We start from the raw sequence: 22,667 nt of genomic DNA on the forward strand, positions 1-22,667 counted from the left end.
AATATAGATCAGAGGGCTAAACACTGAAGAACTCCAGTATTTAGTGATGAAAGAAAATAAAGTTCTTTTCAGTGAGGCACAGTGAAATCATGAGAATCAAGTGTTCCCTGATCGTAGAATCAAATGTTTTGTCACATACATGATTTATTGAGAGGTCAAAAGGGTAAGGACTATGCAGTGATAAGATTTTGCCATGTAAGGTCACTGGTGACTTTTAAAAAAGTCAGTTAAGCATCTGCCTTTCAGCTCAGGTCATGATCTCAGGGCTGGGGGTGGGGGGACTGAGTCCCACGTTGGGCTCTCTGCTCAACCAGAAGTCTGCTTCTCCCTCTCCCTTTGTGTGTGCTCTCTCTCTCTATCTCAGATAAATAAAATTTTTAAAAGGGGGGGGGCAACTTTGGTGAAGTAATAGGGACAAAGCCTGATTTAAATTAGTTCAGGTTAGAATAGGAAGAGAGGACATACAGTCAACTGCTTGAGGAGATTTTTAGCCAAAGTCAGTAGCCGGAGGGAGAGGGAATATCAAAGAAGAAAGGTAGGGTTTATTTTGTTTGATTGATTTTTAAAGATGGACTATATCATAGTCCATTTTTATAAAGACATCACTTTTTGTTTTACTTCCTTTTCATAAATCTTTAGTTCACTCAGCAATGGGAGGGCGCTATGGCAAATCTAGTGATGCATAAGGTGCATGCTGATATAAAATATCCAAATCTGAATACAACCAATGGAAACTAGAAAACAGAGGGCTGGGAAACAGGAGTCATGATACTAGAGAGACTCTCAGGAACTTTATAAAGCAGAAAGCAAGCTGATTACACTCCAGAAATCTCTCCCCTCAATTAGGTAAACAGAATTGAAAATGCCTTCACATGTTCTCACTGAACATTATGATATTCCAAATTCTTTATATCGTATAAGAATGCTTTTAAAATTCTAAATAAAATATTTTACTTTTTGAAGAAAAACTACAGCATTTATTCCCCAAAATCATTTTACTATAACTTCTTAACTCCCTGAATGGCCATCACTATACAGATTTCCTTAAATTTTTTCATAATTTTTGTCAACAAAGTATGTTGGTGGTATAGTGGTGAGCATAGCTGCCTTCCAGAATTTTTTCAGATAGTGGAACATTTCATTGCTGTGACTAAATGTCCATGAAAAAAATTTTGAATCTTCCTAGTTCATCTCAAATACATTTTCAGAATAGAAGTATTACTGAAGACATTTCCCTATGCTTTTAAACTTTTCTATAGCCCAAAGAACATTCCTGAATATTTTACAGTAGTATTTTTGTGAAATAACTTTTAAGATACAAATTGAGAGTTATAATAGAATTCAATTTTTGTGGAAATAATTGGGAGAGAAAAGGCAGATTCTAGTTTATCCAGACTTTATTAAGGTAAAAATAAAATCATCAGAAAAGAAGTTTTCAATAACCCTGCCACAAGTGTTCTAAAAAGAGTGATGAGAGGGAAAAACTACTGACTTCTCAGTCACCAGCATTTGATTGAAGATGGACATGATCACTGCAAAACTGAACAAATTGTGACATTGCTTCATATCCTCCAGTGGAAGTCTGCAACTAAAATCATAGGAAAAGCAGGTAGAAGAGTGGACTTAAGGAGAGGTGACAGATTTAGGTGATGCGTTGAAATAAATTGTGAGGACACAGAAGAAATCTATTGTAATATTTCTCAGAAAAGAAGGTCAACTGGAATTGGGAATACAAACCCCACAGGAATCAGTTTTGAACCAGCTATATGTAATACCGTCTTCATTAATGTTTCGAAAAAGAGTTTACATAAAGTGCATAGCAAAACTACCAGGTTTGCACATGGCTTTACAAACGTTGAGTTAAGGGAAAGCTGATTAGAATAAATTGAAAGAATACAAATTTTAATATTAATGATGTGGACCAATTCAGGTGATACAGCTAGGGATTAAAAATTCCAAATGATTCCTTTCAAATAGGGGTCTCATTTTTCAATTCAGTTCATGGAAGCATCCTAAGGATCAAACAGTCTTGTTTCTTTTCCGTAACTTCTAAGGCTTCCACAATCTCACTCTTTCTGAACTCATCCCGTGTCAATTTCCCTTTCTACTCAAACACTCATGTGACCACAAAAACATTAGGTGATCCCAAGAATTTCTGTTCCATCATTTCTAACCATATTAGGATTTATTTCAACTTGAGTATTGAATGTCATCACTATTAAAAGATGCTCTATTAATGTATTTTTTACTTCAAAACAAGAAATAGAAAATCAAGGTGGTGGTGAGAGTCATGTAAGCCATTTTTGCAGATATTTTAAGGAACCATAAAATAAAGAGGGTCATTTCAGATATAGCAAAGCAGGTCTTAATTGGACCAAAAGAGGCCAGTTTAGATGGATAATATAACTGCATATGCAGTATAATTTAAAAGATATGAAGAATCCTGACATCTGTGACTCCCAACTTGTTTGCCCTACCTCTCTCCCCAACTCACAGACATACTTGGCAAGTTAGAGACGGTTTTTTTTCCCCACCAACCTTCCATGTTGTCTGAAAGTCTCAACAGTAATTTTCTCACTTAGGAGAGAAGTACAGTAATTTACTCAGATAAATTAGTATAATCCAGGAACATAGATAAGTAAGTTCTGATAGGGAAGAAAAAAGAAACATCTCAACCTGAGCATGTGAGATTAAAATGCTAAAAGGGAAAAATGATTTGAAATTTGGGAGAGATACAACATGAGAGGACAAGGAAGGAAATGTGATTTTGGGGTGGGGGGGGCTCATTAGTAGTCTGTCCAAACTCATAAAGCAAGAGATATCAAATAGCAAGAGCTCTCTGTTAGTTGGAACTAGAACAGATAACTGTTTTCATTTTTTCATCTTGTATGGCAAATCCAGAATATCCATTTTTAATAATATTTTTTCCTGAGGAGTGTATATGATCTGGTCTTACTGATTTAAATATTTTTGTTTTTCTCTGAAAGTAACATTAGTAACTATAAAATTAGTAACATTAACCTCCCTGTAGATAACATTGGTTGCATTTCTTCTAACTAAAAGTTCATAGATTCCTGTATGGAATTACTATTGTTTTAAGCTCAGATCTGGTCAATCATAGCTATAAGACTACTACTCAATTGACTCCCCACCCCCCCCCAAAAAAATTGCCTGGATTATTTCAAAATAAATTAGGTTTCGAGCTTCAGTTATGCTGACCTGTAATTTATGGATGCGTATATGTTTTTACTTTGTAAATATAGTTCATTTACCCCTAAAATGCAAGGCAGACGGATGGGGACTTCAGGAAGAGCCATCATGAAGAGCACCAGTGTGAGTGGGGAGATGTATACACTGGAGCATAATGACGGCAGTCAGTCCGACACAGCCGTGGGTACAGTCGGAGCAGGTGGAAAGAAGAGGAGATCCAGCCTAAGTGCCAGAGTGGTTGCCATCGTGTCTAGAAGGAGTAGGAGCACATCCCAGCTAAGCCAGACAGGTGAGTGAAGTGAATTCCATTTGGACACCTCGAGTTCTTGCTGGAGAGACAAAAATGGATCCTCGTGCTATGGCCTGTGAGTGATGGTAGAGTGTACGGATTCTTCTTTGCAAAAGAAGTTTATTTTTCTGTCTCTAAAGATCTGTTACATGTGTGCGTTTGTTTATGTTTTTTTCCTGTACAGCTGTCGATTTTTCCTGTACATTTGTCGATCTGTAAAGTGGTCAGATACTTTTCATAAGTTTAAAAAAAAAAAAAAGTAAAGCCATGTTTATAAATATGCAAGGAAATGCAAAGAAGTATTAAAGATCCAAATTGATTTATATGCAAGAAAAGCAACAGGATTCTCCTTTTCAAAATGTTCCATAATATAACTACCTATAATTTAGGTTCTATCTATATTTTTATGGAAAAGAAGGTCAGTTGTGCAACTTGAAATATAGTCTTCAAGGTACTGTATGAACATAATTATTGAACTGTAATTGTGTTTTCAGTGCAAGTTAAAACCCCAGCACTTATTTTTACTTTAGAAAAATGGGTCAGTGGATTTGTGCAAAGAATGTCTTAATACAAATTTGAGTTTCAGATATTTTCTACTGCTTATATTATAACCTTAAAAGCTTCATGTCCTCAAGGTATATAGAAAAAAGCAAACACAGCAAGGAGGATGGTTATTTCTGTACTACGAAATACTTGTTAAATTGCCCCAAATTACATAATATTTGATCAGACATACCAGATAATTCATTACTATGCTCAGTACTGTGGAAAACTAAAGGTAAGTGAAATATTGGATTGATTTAAATTGTCAGCACTTCTTTCTCCTGTTATAACCATTCGCTCCATATTTTTGTTTCCTAGCAGCAAAAGTCTTCTTGTAACAAAATTTACTCATGCCAAAAAAACTTTCATGAAATTCTTTTTATAGTTACCTTGGCATTCTGGAGAGTATCTATTTTAAAACGTGCATTCTAGTGGACATATTTAACAATCAAGGTAGGAAATTGAGCCATTGAAAAACTGAACTGGAGTGCACAGCTATCTCAGCAGAGTTTTGTCTTTCTGAGAATCACAGGATGAACCTAGATTAGCGAGTGTCTCTGTATTGGATCAGCTGCTATGCTGTCCCACTGAGATGAGCTGTTCATTGCGAAGGAGAATCTTTTCTTTTCCTAGGGTCAGACTTCTTCCTGAGGAGTGGGAGGCATTGTTCATTTGTGTTGTTTGATTTGTCCTATTTTTAATGGTGATTCTTCTTGGTTTTTGGTATCAGTGTAATGATAGTTTACAGTGTGGGGTGTGGATAAGGCTTTCACCACCAGATTTGAAAATCCTTCACCACTTAGATGAAATGGAAATGTTCTTTGATCAACCTGTGCTTCCTCTGTGAGGTTTAGAGGATAATTTATCTTCTTAATCTAACTATTCATAGTCTCTCTTCTTTTATTTGTCCCCTATAGTTAGTTCCCTCTCTATTATTCACTAGTTACATAGAATTATATTTTCTTAGAATAAAACACAGCAGTAATTTTACACAGGAACTGTACTTGCTACACGGCTTTGTAGGTGATAGGTTCATATGGGTGTCATGGAAACACTTAGCCTCTTTGCTTTATTACTTTAAATGTTATTCCATTTGTGGTCATTGTTGAATTTCAAATAATATTTACCTTCCTAAAAGATGCATTGTTAATAACTTCCATGGAATAACCTACTTGAGGGGATTAGGTTGCAGTGTAAGGAAGCAAAAAAAGACACAGGGTCCCAAAACCAAGCTAACAAAACAATCCTATTCCAAGGTGACTCAGTGAATCAACTTTTACTTCATCTCTGCAGGACTCAATTTGCTTATATACAGGGTGGGTTGGACTAGATGTCCTCCTATGAACTTTCCAGGTATAAAGTTTTATGTCTCTTTTTCTATATCCTAACTTTACCTGTTATTTGAGAACCTATTCTCATTCTTCTCTCTATCTGTCTAAAGCAAATGACAAACGGTGACAAACCTCGGTCATCGTGCCTCTTTGTCTTAGTGCATGGCCTTGTTTTTCTCCCTGTTCGGTGGAGAAGAAAACAGCCTTACTCATAGTTTAAAACAAGCTGTGTATTCTGTGGACTAGAATGTATTATGTTTCATGTAAATGTTTAGTTATTTTAATATAAAAAAAAAAGACTGATTAAGCTAGGGCTTCTCTTATGGTGAACCTCTAATCCAGACAGCCTGGGTTACAATTTCTCTCTCCTCTATCACACCCACAACAGATAATCAGGAAAATGTGAAGCACTTAGAAGTAAAGTTTAATCAGCTCTTTTTAGAGTGATTGATTACAAACACATCAGTTTTTTTGTTTTTGCTTTTATAGCCTTTTACTTGCTCAAAGGAGTATATTTGTGTCTTCGAAATCAAATAAAATTTTTTTCAACAAATTGAAGAGCATAGTAAATTTTATGCACACACACATATACTCACATAGGTATATTTACTATGAAGAGTATTTACTATGCTCTTTAATTATATATATAATTATTCTTATATATAATTTACTAGTCTCTTCAATTATGTATAATTACTCCTATGGGATATTTCAATTATAAATAATATTAATACTTTTAAATCATCTGTACCACACTGTTTATTCATAATGAAAAGAACTTCTTTAAATATGTATTTTTTAATAGGAAAGTGACACAAACAGGACATTTCCAATGACTTTAGGTGTTACCTCTGGTAAATGTCTTTAGGCGATTCACATACCTAGCTAAATACCTATTCAGTAAGTACTAGCTGAATTAGATTAAAACATGAAGTAGTAAAAGAAAGGAAAATTATAAGAAAAAGCTCCTGATCTAGCAATATTTTGGAACTGAATGAAGCTCTGAGTAAACTTAATGCTAGGCTTTAGAACTCAAGATAGATTTTAGCTTATGCAGGTTTAGAGGCCCATCCTGTGTACTGTGAGGATTTGGTCCCTCACTCATAGACTAACTATATGACATTCCCCCAGTGGTAATCCCCTCCTAACTTAAAAATAAAGGCATTTTTGAGAAGCATCTATACATTTGTGAGGGACCATCCCTAAATGACACCCTTGCAATTACCTACAAGTATAATTATTAGTACCATAAAAATGTGTCTAAGTGAATAAATCTATTGATAGAGTTACATTCTAGAGCCTTTTCAATGCACTCTTCAGTTATATACATGCATGTATATGTACACATAATTTCACTTCTTTATTGGTCACAACAAACTTGTAAGTACTATTACTTTTATTCCCATTTTGAAACTGGAGAAACTAAGGCATACAGTGATTAGGTAATTTGCTCAAGTTCCCATCGTAAGTGATTGGCCCAGAATGTAAGCCCAGGCTTCCAGGTACCAAAGCCTCTGCTCTTAACCCACTGTGCAAAAAAGAAGAGTTTGAAATAAGGTTCAACAAACATTTAAGCACAGTCCTGTTACTAATGTATGATAGACTCTGTGCTAGAACTGGGCTAGGAGCTAGGAATATTAGAGATGGATGAAACCCTGTTGCTGCCTTCAAAGATATCAAAATAGAAAAGAGTGAGTTACATATAAATCTTCCAGTTCAGAAAGAGCAGCTATCCAATTATCACTGTGGTACAGAGGGAGACGAGAGCATGATCCACTATCATGAAATCTTGAAAGACTTCTTTGAAGAGGTGAGTCCTGTGCATTAAAAAATAAACCTGTGGAGTGCCTGGATAGCTCAGCAGGTTAAGCCGAGCCCCACCTCGGGCTCTCTGCTCAGCCGGGAGCCTGCTTCCCCCTCTCTCTGCCTGCTGCTCTGCCTACTTGTGATCTCTCTCTCTCTGTCAAACAAATAAATTAAAATCTTTTTTAAAAAATCAGTAATATTTTATTTTATTTTATTTTATTTTTTTTTAAAGATTTTATTTATTCATTTGACACAGAGAGATCACCAGTAGGCAGAGAGGCAGGCAGAGAGAGAGAGAGAAGGAAGCAGGCTCCCCGCGGAGCAGAGAACCCAATGCGGGACTCGATCCCAGGACCCTGAGATCATGACCTGAGCCGAAGGCAGCGGCTTAACCCACTGAGCCACCCAGGCGCCCAAAATCAGTAATATTTTACAAGGAAGCCCATTCCAGGATAGAGGGCATCTTATCAGCATACTGATAAATGTTGAAAATGATGAGTGCTTACTCCCCTGGGAAATGCATGCATCCTAAAATCATATAAAAGATTTCTTTAATGGATAGTCCACCTTACTATAAGAAACAGATCACCTTAGGACAGATTTTAGATCAAATAAGCACTGTGCATCTGAGACTGTGATTTCTGCTTAGAACTTTTAGCTTTTATGAAGAAAACATCTACAAATGTAAAATAACATCAGCTTCATAGACTACAAATTGCTCAATTTACTCCATCTTACATTATTGAATAACTGTATCTTTAGTACTACACCAGCCATAGTAGGTATTTCAAAATTAAAATTGTCGTCCCCAGGAGAAGGAAATTATTCACACTTGAAATAAACATGAACCAAAGAACCAAATGAGAAAATACAAAGCAAGCACCAAATGTAGTAAACTCAAGCCACTTTGCACGTTACCAAAAGAAGTGGGAAATCAGATTGGTATAAGAGCTGTGTCTCAGGATGAGAGCACATGCAGAATTGGTAAATAATCATGGTCTAACCATTTAATAAAATTATTATTTATTATATCATTAACAGCTGAAGATACTTTATTAGATTAATATGTTAATGGTTAAACCATTGATTAAATTATGGAAAATGTTGTAGGACAGTTTTATAATTTTCAAACAATTAAGAGTCTATTATCATGTACTAAGAATGTACTGAAAATTCATTTTTTTTAATTTTTCAAATTTATTTTCAGCGTAACAGTATTCATTATTTTTGTACCACACCCAGTGCTCCATGCAATCTGTGCCCTCCCCAATACCCACCACCTGGTTCCCCCAACCTCCCACCCCCCCGCCCCTTCAGACCCCTCAGATTGTTTTTCAGAGTCCATAGTCTCTCATGGTTCACCTCCCCTTCCAATTTCCCTCAACTCCCTTCTCCTCTCCATCTCCCCTTGTCCCCTTGACCTCCATGCTATTTGTCATTTGTTTTGTTTTTGTTTTTAAAGATTTTATTTATTTATTTGAGAGTGAGAGAGGGAGTGAGAGAGAGCATGAGAGGGGAGAAGGTCAGAGGGAGAAGCAGACTCCCCATAGAGCTGGGAGCCCAACGTGGGACTCCATCCCAGGACTCCAGGATCATGACCTGAGCCAAAGGCAGTGGCTCAGCCGACTGAGCCACCCAGGCGCCCGTCATTTGTTTTTTTAATGATACTCTGTACCTTTCTAAAAATTTTCCCCATCTCAAATTTCATTTTTCTCTGTCTAATCCTTTCCTTCAAAACCCTGCTCAAGACCCTTTAACTCTTTGAGTTGTCCCTTGTTACTCCGGCATTTACCAGTATCTTTTTCTCTGAATTCCTGTTAGATCAAGCCCTCTACTACTGACAACTTGCTGCAAACACAAAAATTTGGGGACTATTGCCAGTATTTTGTAAGGAAACATATCTCATATGGAGATGGATAAACAAAAGTTTCTGTGACCTCTAAAGGACACACACCCCTTCTGAGTAAAAAAGAATCTCAACATGTATAAAAAATGCCTTCTGGTTACATGACGCTCCTTGCGTATTCTTGCTCTCTTTTTGTGCCACAGCAGGGCTCCTGGAGCAGGACCAGGGTTCCTGCAGGTTCCATCCTGGGCTATAGGCCCTGCAGAGCCTTCTCCTGGCTCTGCAGATAATTAGCATTATCTGTTTTAGAGTTTAGGCATTTAGAAAAGACAAGAGTCAAAACTGCCTTCTGGCTGCCCTATATTCTTGCAAAAATCCTTGAAGCAAGGGAGTATAAAATAATTTTGTGGAAATTATTAAAAGGCTAATAATTTTGTGGAAAGAGGAAAGGAAAAATAGGGAGAAACACACACACACACACACACACACACACACACACACACACACACGTTTATTTATTTATCAATAAATGGTCCCGGCTGACAGACACAGTTGTGTGAAAGCAAGGGTGTATGAAAGGGTTGCAGTGGGAAATACATTTAGAAAAAAAAAGATGAGGCCAGGTCTTTTAGAAGCCCTTTAAGGGACTTTGCTCACAGTTTGATGGAGATGTTTTAAATAAGAGACTAGAAGAAACAAAGTTATGCTACTGGAAGTTTAAATGGAAGCCAGGTGCAAAACCAGGGAGAAAGTCAGGAGGTCAGTGTGGGGCTAACAGAGGAAATGACAGAGGATGATGCAGGGAGGTAGAGAAAGAGCTGCGGAAATGGAAGAAATGAGCTTACTCAGAGAAAGGAATGCACTGAAGATGAAATTAAGAGAAGGCAAGGTGAAACGCCCTGATTCAGGAATAACTACTAAGAGAAGAGGGAGAACATGAAGAAGTGGGGAGGGGAGGACCAGGATCCAAAAAGAGTGAAGGGTAAAGACAAAGAGAAACTGAACCCCAGGAGAGGAGAGAACTTTGTAGAGAGGCTGGTGAATCCTACAGAAAGATGGAAGGGTCTGGGGAGTGAGAGTAGACCATTGGACTGGGGAACCAAAGCATTGTTCCTGACCTTAAGTTTGAATAGATTTACGAGTTAGGAGGGAGGATAGAGCATGCCTTGCGTGGGCATGGGATTCAGCGTGGGCCAGAGCCCACTGTCCATGCCATCATTCATCTCAACTTTCTCTCTGTAACAGTCATCTCATCCACACCCACTTAATTACTCCCCATCAGATTTGGGATGGGATTCTTGTCATGGGTGGAAGGAACTAGAACAGCAGAGACCGGGTAGGAACTCAGGGGCATGGAGGTAGAGGGGTTACATTGGGATAGCATGAGGCTGCCCTTACTGCCCTAAAGCCTATTTAAACACATGGGGCTGGGCTGGAAGGATGAATACATAGAATAAATTATTTTGACTTTCTCTTCAGAAAGCTTAGCATCAGGAAGGGAAACGACCAGTATGAGCAATCCTTTCATTCATTCTTTCAAAATTCATAAAATATTTTTTATGTACCAGACATCATAATGGAGGCAGTAGTGTTGGGTCTATAATCAAAGGAGCGAGACTGATACAAAGCGAAGGTCAAGCAAAGCTTTATTTTGTGCCAAGCATCAAGAATCAAACTGACCGGCCAGGGCTGTCTGTTGCAAAGAGGTGACCTCTCTCTCCCTTACAGACTAGCTTTTAAGGGCAAAGGCCATGTGGTTGGGCCTGGCCACGCACAGGTGGGCAATGAGATTGTAACACACAGAGAAAGCTGCACAGTCATGCTAAGTCACACGTAAATGACCAATTGAATCAATTGAATTACAGTTTACCCTATAGTAGATATTTGAACTAGCCTATCAGCTTGGTCAGAATTGGTGCCTAAAAGGTGCCCAAAGGGTGGGGCCCTCACTCCTTGGTAGCTAGGGAGACAGTATGGGTCCCCACTGATTGGATACCTCCACCTGGCCTGACCCACCCCTGTATTTGGGCTTTGTTACCTGGGACTGGTTTCCAGGACTTATTTTTAAATAAGTTCCCTGGGGGGGGGGGGGGGTAGGGTCAGTTTAAGTTTTACTGCATAAACAACAAAATCACTGTTTAACTGGATGGAACTGCTCTGGCTAAATAGGCCCTTACAGTACCAGGAGTAAATGGGGTATGTGTGTGTCTGTCTGTCTGTCTGTCTGTCTCAGAAGAAAGGAGATCTGTACATTTTTCCAGGATGAAGTTTGGAAAAAGCACATCTGGATGGAGAGATTGAAAGATACAAATACAAAATGTTTGAATTAACAGAGCAAAGTCCCAAAGAGCAGAGGGTATAATTCAAGGACACCAAAGTTATTCATGGAGAGAGGGAAAAATGGTTCTCTCCCTGAATTTGACAGAAGAGAGGATATGGTTGGGATCCTGAGGAGTATTGTAATGGTAATATGAAGGCTGAAGGAACCTGAGTCAGAGGCCTTTGATCTCTGCACACAGGAGGCCAGAGGGAGTGGAGAGAGTGAGGATAAGGGGTGAGGAATGTGGAAATGACTAGGATAAAAGTACTGCTGGGCAGCCCTGGAATTCCAGCTGAGTTGGATAATGTAAAATCTCTGTGAGATAACTTTCAAATGCAGTTACCAGAATTTGCAGGAATCTCCTTCATGTTAGTTTTGATGGTTTTTCAAGACTGTCTGTCACCCCCTGCTGTGTGCAGTGTCAATGTTCGCACCAGAATTTCTGAGATCATCATAGGACTCTTTGAAACCACACTACCCATCTTGAAGATTCTGAGATAAAATTTGGTTAGATCTAGATTATCATATTGATTTTGGAGATTCACCTGTTTTGGGCCGCCATTTACTACTTAGTTCAACTCTTCTCAGTATGATTTGTCTCACTGGAGAACGTTGAAACTCTGCCTTCTCTCTTACCTATTGATAATTACCTCTTCCTCAGGCAATGAGCAGATCTTTTACTTACTCTTACTCAGAATACAGGTTAGAAGGCTTTTTTGGGCGGCAGTTTATCTCAATGAACTCAAACAATTCTTTCGTTATGATCATGGGAATGAAACCTTTCAGAAGGTTTATAGTAGAATTATCCCACAAGACTATATAGGCAATTTGTGACGACATGGATGGAACTAGAGGGTATTATGCTTAGCAAAATAAATCAATCGGAGAACGACAACTATCATATGATCTCCCTGATACGAGGAAGTGGAGATGCAACGTGGGAGGTTTGGGGGGTAGGAAAAAAATAAATGAAACAAGATGGGATCGGGAGGGAGACAAACCGTAAGAGACTCTTAATCTCACAAAACAAACTAATGGTGACCGGAGGAAGGGGGGAATGGAGAGGGTGGTTAGGTTATGGACATTGGGGAGGGTATGTGCTATGGTGAGTGCTGTGAAGTGTCTAAACCTGGTGTTTCACAGACCTGTACCCCTGGGGCTAATAATACATTATATGTTTATAAAAAAATTTTAAAAAAATTTTAAAAAGATTATATAGCCAAAAATGTAAGTATTCTAAGTTTCAGGTACATTTATGGATGTTTGATTTCAAAATAACTTAATAAGAGTTAATGTATTTCCAGGGCATATCACAGATTTCTCAAGAAGAAATATAGATGGAAACTAACAAAATTACCCTTGTACCATTGTCAAGAAAATAATACACATGAATTAAACTGTAGCTATAACTCACTTACACCTAATGGGATAGTGCTTCATTAAGTTAATTTCCCTATGACTTTAGGGCATTTTTTTTTAAGATTTTATTTATTTATTTGAGAGAGAGAGAGAGAGAATGAGAGAGAGAGAGAGAGAGAGCATGAGAGGAGAAAGAGCACGAGAGGAGAGAGGTCAGCTGGAGCAGCAGACTCCCCGCCAAGCAGGAAGCCGGACTCGGGACCCGATCCTGGGACTCCAGGATCATGACCTGAGCAGAAGGCAGTCGCCCAACCAACTGAGCCACCCAGGCGCCCCTAAGGTATTATTTTAAAATTCATGTGGTCCTTAGACAATAATCATGCCAAGAAAATGTCCAAGATATTAAATCCCCTTCTGCTATTCTTTTCTGATTTTCTCCCCAAAAGTCACACAGGTAAAGCAAGTCATAAAGTAAATCAAGTGATCACCAGCTTGGACTTCATAATTTATTTACCTTGGGAACATGAATGTCTTATTTTGCCATAGGACTTATTTTGTCTCCTTCCAGCCAATCTGGTTTACCAAAATATTTTCTATGTTTTATTTTACTTTTTCTAATGATTTGAGAGAGAGAGAGAGCATGAGCAGTGGGGAGCTGGAGAAGAAGAGAAGCAGACTCCTGCTGAGCATGAAGTGAGACACAGGGCTCAATCCCAGGACCCACAGATCTTGACCTGAGCCAAAGTCAGCTGTTTAACCAATTGAGCCACCCAGGTGCCCCTGCATTTTAAGTTTAGTGCTGCTTTCTGAAGATTCTCAGTCTTTTCCTTTATAAAAAGAAGTTGTAGCTCCAGGGAAGGAAGGCTAAGGTGTTCTCTTTAAACATTTTAAGAAATGTTTCCTTGGGGTGTCTGGGTGGCTCAGTTGGTTAAGCAACTGCCTTTGGCTCAGGTCATTATCTCAGGATCCTAGAATCGAGCCTCACATCTGGCTGGTTGCTCATCAGGGAGCCTGCTTCTCCCTCTGCCTGCTGCTCTGCCTGTTTTTGCCTTCTCTCTCTCTGTCAAGTAAATAAATAAAAATTCTTAAAAAAAGAATAAAAAGAAAGAAATGTTTACTTGGCTCTGCTGATCATTAACAATGAAAGCAAAGAAGTTCTCACAAAGGATAGGTGTCCCCCCAAAAGTTTCAGACATGGAAAGCTATAGTTACCAGAATCTTGCTGAAATCCAGATTCCTTGTCTGTATCTCATTTATTTGATTCATTTAATAACACAAGAAAAACATTCTGAGGAACATAATGTTTCATGTTCTTTGTTTCCTGAATGCAAAATCATGGTGCCAGAAATGATTCTCAAGTCTGCAAAGCCATCAGATGAATGTAAGCATGGGTTCTTTTATTTACTGTTGCTGTCTGGCTTAGGAATTCACTACTGTTAATAGAGATTCAATTCAGCTATAGTAACTCATCTTCTGAAGAGATGCCCTAATAAGGAGTAGTATTTTCAAACACATGTCAGCTGCTCTATTTTTGTTCTTTTCCTCACTCTGAACTATAAATTCTGAATTTGGCTAATATGTGTATATACTTTTAGGTTGATTTGTTAGAAAAAAAACATTTATTTGAGTGGAATTAATTTGTGTTTAGGATATCAAGGAGGAAAGGAAGCTAACATTTATTAAGGGCCTTCAAAGTATAATCCTAAGTACTCAGATAATTATATATGGTGATAATTATTGTTAACTATACTAAAATAAATTTTAAACATGAGATCAATTTCAGAATGGGTATTATAAAATATTTTGGGTAGCTCAAATGTAATGAGAAACATGTCTGATTGTTTTCACAGCAGATAACCAGTTTCAATACATTCTCATTTAACCCATGGTGATTTTATATAGAGATCTTTTTGCTCATTTATTTTAATAATATTTTTCAGATCTTTTTAAAAGACTTTATTTACTTATTTACTTATTTGACAGAGAGAGACAGCAAGAGAGGGAACACAATTAGGGGGAGTGGGAGAGGGAGAAGCCAAGCAGGGAGCCCGATGTGGGGCTTGATCCCAGGACCCCGGGCTCATGACCTGAGCCGAAGGCAGACCCTTAACGCCTAAGCCACCCAGGTGCCCCTATTTTTCGGATTTTTAAGCACAGAAAAACAAAAAGAAGGTAAATAAAACTCCTGCAGTGCCACCACTAATAGCAAGTTCACTGTGAAAATATTAGTATATTATTAGCTAATCTTTTTATGCATTTGTGTTATTAATAGTGATAAAGCCCCCCAGCAGGGACAGCTATTATTTATTAATTACCACAATGCCATCTAGTGTTTAATTGCTTTCCATGTATTAATTTCTCCAGTCCTCAAAACACAGTCATAAGGTGCTATTATTATGCCCATTTTATGATTACATGACTTGCATGAAGCTGTGCATCTTCTAGAAGTTGAAGTAGAGTTTATGTTCTTAACCACTTCACTGTAACTCCATTCCACTCCATGAAAACAGAGAGATGCTTTTATTATGGAGCTTTTAAAAAATATTTATAGATTAATAATATTTCATTTTGTTCTGTAATACTACCATTTTTTACTTAAAAAAAAAAAAAGAAAAAAAGAAAGAAATGTTTAGGAAGACCTCTTAGGACACAACTGCAGAAGGCTTGTACCAGGCTAGATTTGGAAAAAGGTGGTTGAGTAGGAAAGTGATTAAGGTCTTTCGTATCCAAGCGTCTGTTGGGGAGTAGGGAGGGGAGGAATGTCAGGGTAAGGGTGCATCCTGCCATTTACTGAGAGAGCGACTGCTGGGCAGGGATACTGTTTCTTACTTCTGGCCATGATGAAGTTGGGACAGTCACTGGATAGGTTTTTAAGGCAACTGAGGATCATCAGTATATAAATGGAAACTGGGGTGAGTGAATGTGCTTAGGAAGGAGATGCAGAATGTAAGGACAGAGGATCTAGAAGACTCCAAAAGAAAACGAAAAGTTAAAGGCCTCTTTGAGCCTCAGTTTCTTCAACTATAAAATAGGATAATAATTGGTAACTACCTTGAAGACTGTTGTGAGCATTAAATGAAAATTTATGTTAACACTTTAGCAAAGTACCTGGCATATAGAAAGGGCTCAACAGTAATACCAACTAGCAATCTTAGTAACTCTGAGAAACAAATAAAAGGGCAGTAGATAGAGAACAGATGTTGGTGACGTCATTCATGAATGGTGCCGAGAGGCGTGTTAACCCAGCCAGTGTTTTTTCTGCTCACTATGTGTAAAGAGGTTAATGGAATACGAGCTCTTAAGGTCTAACCCCATTTCTTCCCTATCATTGGTTCTCACATTTCCTCCTGTCAAGTCTCCCTTTGAAGATCTGTTGAAATCTGTCAGCCCTGGCCTCAGGAAATTGCTCTTGGTCACATGTACCACATTGTGCACACACTTAAAGGGCTTTTGTGCATCTGTTTATCCTGTGTTAGGTGTCATCTGCAAGAGAGTGATCCAGCCAACCCTCCCTGTGCCCTATTACCCAGCCTTTCTATACTTTATTTTTTATTTATTTTATTTTATACTCTATTACCCAGCAAACTCTGGCTCAAAGTCTGTTTCTTATGGCCCATGAGCTAAGAATGATTTTTCAGTTTTTAGCAAATAGTTGAGAAAGGTCACAATAAGAATAATATTTTGTGGCACATAAAAATTTATGAAGTTCAGTTTTGGTGTCCATTAGTAGTTTTACTGAAATACAGCCATGCTTATTCATTCCTGTGGAGTCCTTGGCTCTTTTCATACTACAAAGGCAGAGACTTTATGTCCACAAAGTCCAAATTATTCAGTGTCTGATCTTTTAAAGAGAAGCTTTCGTGACCTTTGCTCTAGGCCAAGAACTTGGTGCCTACAAGATAAAGCCATTAGAGAACAATGATCATTTCTATAGCTACCTAAACACATCCTCTGCTTCTCAGAGTCAGAAGTTGATTTATACTGCTACAGGGACGTGCAGTTCCCATCCCCTTCTTCCTGCAATATTGCCTTATATACTATGTGCCTATTGGTGTCATCTCTCAATAGACAAAATGATTTTTCAGAATGAAGCTTATCTACCCCCAACAAAGATAAGAATCTTCAGCTCTTCGGCCTTGTCCTAAAAATTGATCGTTGACTTAGCTGCCTATATAAAGTAGTGAAACCACTTCCCCCAACTCTAATTTTCCCGGCTGAGAGCCCAGGAGTTGTGTCTGTTATTTCTGTGATGATTACTTCCCCAGAATTTAGCAAAATGCCTGAACTAGGCACCCAAAGATTTTCTTGAATAAATGAAACTTTTTGAAAGAGGTTTCTGTGTTCTGTATCTTCCTCACAAGCCACTCAGTCCTCCTCACACCATAATCTGAATTTTGCCCTTACAGGCCCCTCAAATTGCTTTTGTTAAAGTCACAGAAAATTCATAGACATAAGTTTGATTTGGATAAAATTTAACTTATGAGGTCACAGGTATTGTGCATATGAAACCCATGAGGTATGTGTAATGGAAAATATTGGTTTAAAAAAAAAAAAAGGTCTACTTGTTATTTGACATGAGTAAATGATCTTATTTACTTCCCATCTCTCACAGATGTAACTTCATTTCTGGCAGTGCTCCGACTAGACTTGACTTCTTTGGGTTTATAAAACACAGTGTAAAGCTTCTTTCTTTGCACCTTAACAGGGGCTAAACCCTCTGTTTGGAAAGTTCTTAACCTGTCACCTTGCCTGGCAAAATCCTTCTCTTCATTCAAGCCCTATCCAGATTCCAACTTCCTACCGGGCTAACAGTGATTCTCTGAACTCCTCTATGACATTTTTTGGTTCTCATATGGTGTGGTTTTCTTTCTTTTTTTTTTTTTTTAAAGATTATTTATTTATTTATTTGAGAGAAAGAGAGACAGAGTGAGAGAGCATGAGAGGGGAGGTCAGAAGGAGAAGCAGACTCCCCATGGAGCTGGAAGGCTGATGTGGGACTCGATCCCAGAACTCCGGGATCATGACCTGAGCCGAAGGCAGTTACTTAACCAACTGAGCCACCCAGGTGCCCATATGGTGGTGGTTTAAATACTTCTCTGCCCCATAAATATCTGTAAAGGTCTTGTCACAAAATGAATTTCAAAGTTACAAGACTAGTAACTGCTACAGGGTATTTTTTGTTGTTGTTGTTTTTGTGTTTTGGTGGGGAGGCTAGGGGAGCAGTGTCTTATACAGTGCCTTAATGAAAAAGATTCTCGAAAAAAGTCTACCAGATGGGTATGATGTTTGCTCAATCAGAGTATCATGCTTAGATGGTAATTAATTGACCATATCATGGCATTTCATTTAACATTATGACATCATTTTTAGTGGGTGAATTTTGAAGGCAATTTTTCTTCTAAGTTGGGTTTTATTATTTTTTAGGTAATCAACACATCTCAATTTTAAAAATTTTAAAAAGTACAAGTGATTTTTAAATTATTTTTCTGCCTTCTTTTCCCTTTCTTTCCCTTCTAAAAATCACTTCAAAAACCCCTGGAAATTGATCTGGTTACATTTCACGGGATAAGCCCATCTTTTTGCTTTTAAGTTTTAATCTTTCTGTAAACAGCAAGGAGATATTATCATTTTAAGGTTTTGAGACAGTAAATGAATTGTTGTAACAGTAACTCCTTTACCATTACAGTAAAAGTCAAAGCCACATTTTATTAGAAAATTGCTAAAAGATGAAATTTGCATTATGCTAATTAATAAAGATATTACAGTTTTCAGTGCCCTCTTACATATATCACTTCATTTAATAAAAGTATCAATTAGCTTTGTGAAAATACTTCTGTAAGAAAAGTGAAAATGTCTACATTTTTTTGGAAATCTGTCTTTTCTTAGGGATAAAGACAAAGGATGTCTATTATAATGGACTTACCATAACCATTTTGCAAGTCAGCTAGTACATTCTTTTTTTTTTTTTTTTTTTTAAAGATTTTTTTTATTTATTTGACTGTCAGAAATCACAAGCAGACGGAGAGGCAGGCAGAGAGAGAGAGAGAGAAGCAGGCTCCCCGCTGAGCAGAGAGCCCGACGCGGGCCTCGATCCCAGGACCCTGAGATCATGACCTGAGCCGAAGGCAGCGGCTCAACCCACTGAGCCACCCAGGCGCCCCAGCTAGTACATTCTTATGTGGAAAATAAAACTTCTGTTATCAGGCCAGTCCATAGTGATACTTATTAAAGTAATCATTTACATTTTAAGAATTCTTATAACTAAAGGATTTGGTACACACAATGATTAGTCAAAGCTTTAGTGACACTGACAGACTTTATGTTCTAGGATTACAGGAGAAATAACAATCAGTATTCCAGATTCAAACTCAGTACCCTAAGGTGTTTTTTGTATGTTGAAATAGCACATTTCTTTAGCTTTTAAGTTGAAACTATTAAACTTCCGACAGTCAAGTAGTAAATAATACTATGTTTAGGAAAGTTTCAAATGAAAGGAATTATAAATTATATGTAGTATCTAAATAAACATATTTGTAAATAAGCATATAGTTGCATTGTAACACTTTGCCATTATCTAATGAAGTAAAAGTATGTTAATTAGGAAAAAATCAATGAATATCTTAATTTAATATTTTTATCACTCTGAATTTGAAAGTGCAAGAAAGAATCTTTGATCTGTCTACCTGAATTATGGAAACCGAAAAGAGATGCAGTGCTTCTAATGAGGGAGCGTTCTTGAAAGGAAATCCTACTGATCAGAAATCCACAGGGAAATAAATTCAAGAGATGTCTAACTGAGTCTATATGATTCAACCTGCTACTAAAAATGCCAGTTCCAATTAGAGGTTCTACCTCAGGAAATTTACCCAATAATCTAGTTGTTTTTAAAAAGAGGAGAGAAAGAAAGAGAGAGAGAGAGAAAGGAGAGAAAGGGAAGTGAAGGGGAGGGGAGAGAAGGGGAGAAAGAGAAAGCAAAGAAAGGGAGGGAGCAAAAAGGAAGGAGGGAGGGAAGGAAGAAAGAAAGAGAGAAAGATGTCATTTTAGGAAGGACTGCATAAAATTTCGTGGGAATTCTGTGATCGTCAGCAAATCATTAACCAAAAAACACCAATTGATGTTTTAAGAGACTTACCGAGAAGATTGATATGAATAGCAAGCTCACTTTTATCTTCAAAGTAAAAACTTACTTCCAGTTCAGTTCTTTGACTTTTTATAATGCCTAAGGAAAATACTGTCTTCTCGTGGATCATTCTTCATTATCTCTTTCAAAGTAAAGCCTCAAAAGCATTATATTTTTGTGGGGAAAAAACCATCCACTTTCATAAATCAGGTAATTAATTTTGAAAATCTAATCCAAACTTTATATACAGAAACACGAAGGAAGAATAGCTGAATTCAAGTATTTTAATGTAATGCATTACATGCATTGACCAGGATGAAAAAGCAAATTTTTACATATTCTTGAATTTGGTCTAAGTACAGTTACAAATATTGGTTTTAATATTCAGAATGTAGGTGGCCTGCATTATGGGTTCCTTGGTGAGCGTTCCCAAATCAAAGGGGCTCTATAATAACTGAGATCTGTTGGCTCCTTTCTGCTCATGATGCTGGATGCGGAAGCTGTCTCCTCAGTGTCTCTACCAGTGCTTTTCAACTCACGTTCAGCACGTCCTAAATTCTCTGGCCCAGATAGCACAGTTTGACCATTTAGTGCACACCTTTTTCCTCTTTAAGTGGCTCAGTGACGTTACTCAAAGTAATGCCAGTTGTCTGTTCTTTTGTTCTGCTTTTGTATTTTTGTAGTTGTTACTCGTTGCATACCCTTTAGCCAAGCATTTGAGAAAAGCCTCTGCCCTTTAGAATTCTGCTGTGAGTATTCTTCATGGTACACACAAATAGAAAGCATTTTCCTTGCCCTCGAATTGTTTACAAGCTCATTTTTGATTTAGTGAAAGGCAGAGGACTAGCTTGTCTTTTTATAGTACTTTACAGTTTACAAAGCTTTCAGGCTTACCATCTATGAGTGCAAAATTATTTAAAGCTCTTAAAACCCGATCGTATTAGGAAAGATGAAGAATGCGTTAACTGTTGAAGGATTCCTGAGGAAAATTAGCGTTAGAGTTAATCATAATATAAACATATGTTCTTTATTTCCCAAAGTTTCCACAAAATTTAATATATTCTTTAAGCAGTTTTTTAAGGATTTTATTTTTATTATTTGAGAGAGAGAAAGAATGAGAGAGAGAGAGCATGAGGAGGGGGTGGGTCAGAGGGAGAAGCAGACTCCCTGCCAAGGAAGGAGCTCCATGTGGGACTGGATCTTGGGACTCCAGGATCATGACCTGAGCCAAAGGCAGTCACTTAACCAACTGAGCCACCCGAGTGCACCAAAATTTAATATATTCTTAATAATTTTTCCTTTCTTTCCAGTCAGAAAATAATTGGGAGAATTAAATACAGTTGTGAGGAGCCCAGATAGTTCAAATCTTGCTTATATATCACCTGAATTTTAATCTTTAAAACCACCTGTTTTAGTAGGATACTGTACTAATATGTCTTGTTCATCCTTAGTTATCTCCTACTCACTTTCAAAAGAGTCATTATTTTTGTTTCAAGCTTTCCCCTTTTTTTTTCCCTCCATTAACTCGTTGGGTCAGGGGTGCCTGAAACCAACAACTGTTACCCCCATGGATCTTAAATGGCTACCGTTTTTATTCCCACCTAGTCCTGGCAGTAATGTTTATGTGATGTCAAACACTTCATTTACTCCACAAATATTTATCAAGTGGTGATCAATAACTAGTAAGAATGGTGAATACTTGTTCTGCCCATACTATGTCACTGGTCCTGTGTAAAGCACTTAATGTGCGTTACCACATTCAATCCTCTCAACAAGTCTGTGAAGTAGTGGGAGAGTTTATAATACACAGTAATTAGCTCTTGATTTTCAAGAAAAAACAAAGGCTGAGAGAAGTTAAGTCACTTGCCCAAAGTCAAACAGCTAATAAGTGGTAGAGAGAATCTGAATTTTTGTCTATGCCCAGAATCTTATTCCTTGCTGTGAGCTGAATATTTGTGTCCCCTAAAATTCATTTATTTAATGTAGTGGCCAATATGGTGGCATTAGGAGGTGGGGCGTTTGGGAGTCCTGATGTGAAGACCTAGTCTTATATTCATAAGAGCCTTATGAATATCATTGCCCTTATAAAAGAGACCCTAGAGAGCTAACTGCCCTTTCAACCATGTGAAGTCACAGTAAGAAGACAGCTGTCTATAAGGAAGTGGGTCCTCACCAGTCACTGAACCTGCCAGCTCCATGATTGTGGACCTTCCAGCCTCCAGAACTGTGAGAGATAAATATGTGTTCTTGTTTAGACACCTAGTTTACAGTATTTTTTTGATGGCAGCCTGAATGGACTGAGAGTCCTTAACCATTGGACTACATGGTCTGGGTATATTTAAAGTGTTCTTAGTTAGTTAAATGAATAATTATTTATAAATATCCAGAAAAAACGGTGTCAGTGGTTAGCATTTTGTCATTTTTATATAAGTTTATATAACTAGGAAAATATTTAATTTGGATTTAATTTTCCTTTATGGGGAGAAAATGAGAAAATGTGTATTCACATAATTTAACACATTAAGACTGACTTAATGTGCACCACTCTATTTGTCTACAATTCTATGCCTTTACTGTATTTTAGTCCTATTTTGCTTGTCAGGAAAGTGAAACATGGAGAGTTAACTTGCCCAAGTTCACACTTAGTGAGGGCAGAGCTGGAACTGAAGCTTAACAGTTGAGCTACAGAGTCTGTGGTCTAAGTGGGGCATGGCTTCAGAGCTGGCCTGGGTCGTGACGGCCAGCCGACCGTGTGGTGCCAGCACCATAATACTGCACTGCAGCTCCAGCAATTTGGTGAACTGGTCCCTCCTGCTCTCGTAAAATGTGCAAAGGCTTAAACA

General features: G+C 37.8%; 1 protein-coding gene across 50 annotated transcripts in view; it reads left to right on the forward strand.

Moving 5' to 3' along the window:
• Window positions 1–22,667, forward strand: part of RIMS1 (regulating synaptic membrane exocytosis 1) — a 495,743-nt gene that overhangs the window by 420,564 nt on the left and 52,512 nt on the right. For 26 of the 50 annotated variants that reach the window (XM_032340411.1, XM_032340413.1, XM_032340412.1 and 23 more), the window contains one exon: window positions 3,264–3,499. The exons of the other annotated variants lie outside the window; for them this stretch is intronic. In XM_032340411.1, the coding sequence (XP_032196302.1) occupies window positions 3,264–3,499 (236 nt within the window). The remainder of the gene's footprint in view (window positions 1–3,263; window positions 3,500–22,667) is intronic. 50 annotated transcript variants of the gene reach the window in all.

The sequence above is a fragment of the Mustela erminea genome, chromosome 4, assembly GCF_009829155.1.
Source record: "Mustela erminea isolate mMusErm1 chromosome 4, mMusErm1.Pri, whole genome shotgun sequence".
Classification (NCBI taxonomy): domain Eukaryota; kingdom Metazoa; phylum Chordata; class Mammalia; order Carnivora; family Mustelidae; genus Mustela; species Mustela erminea.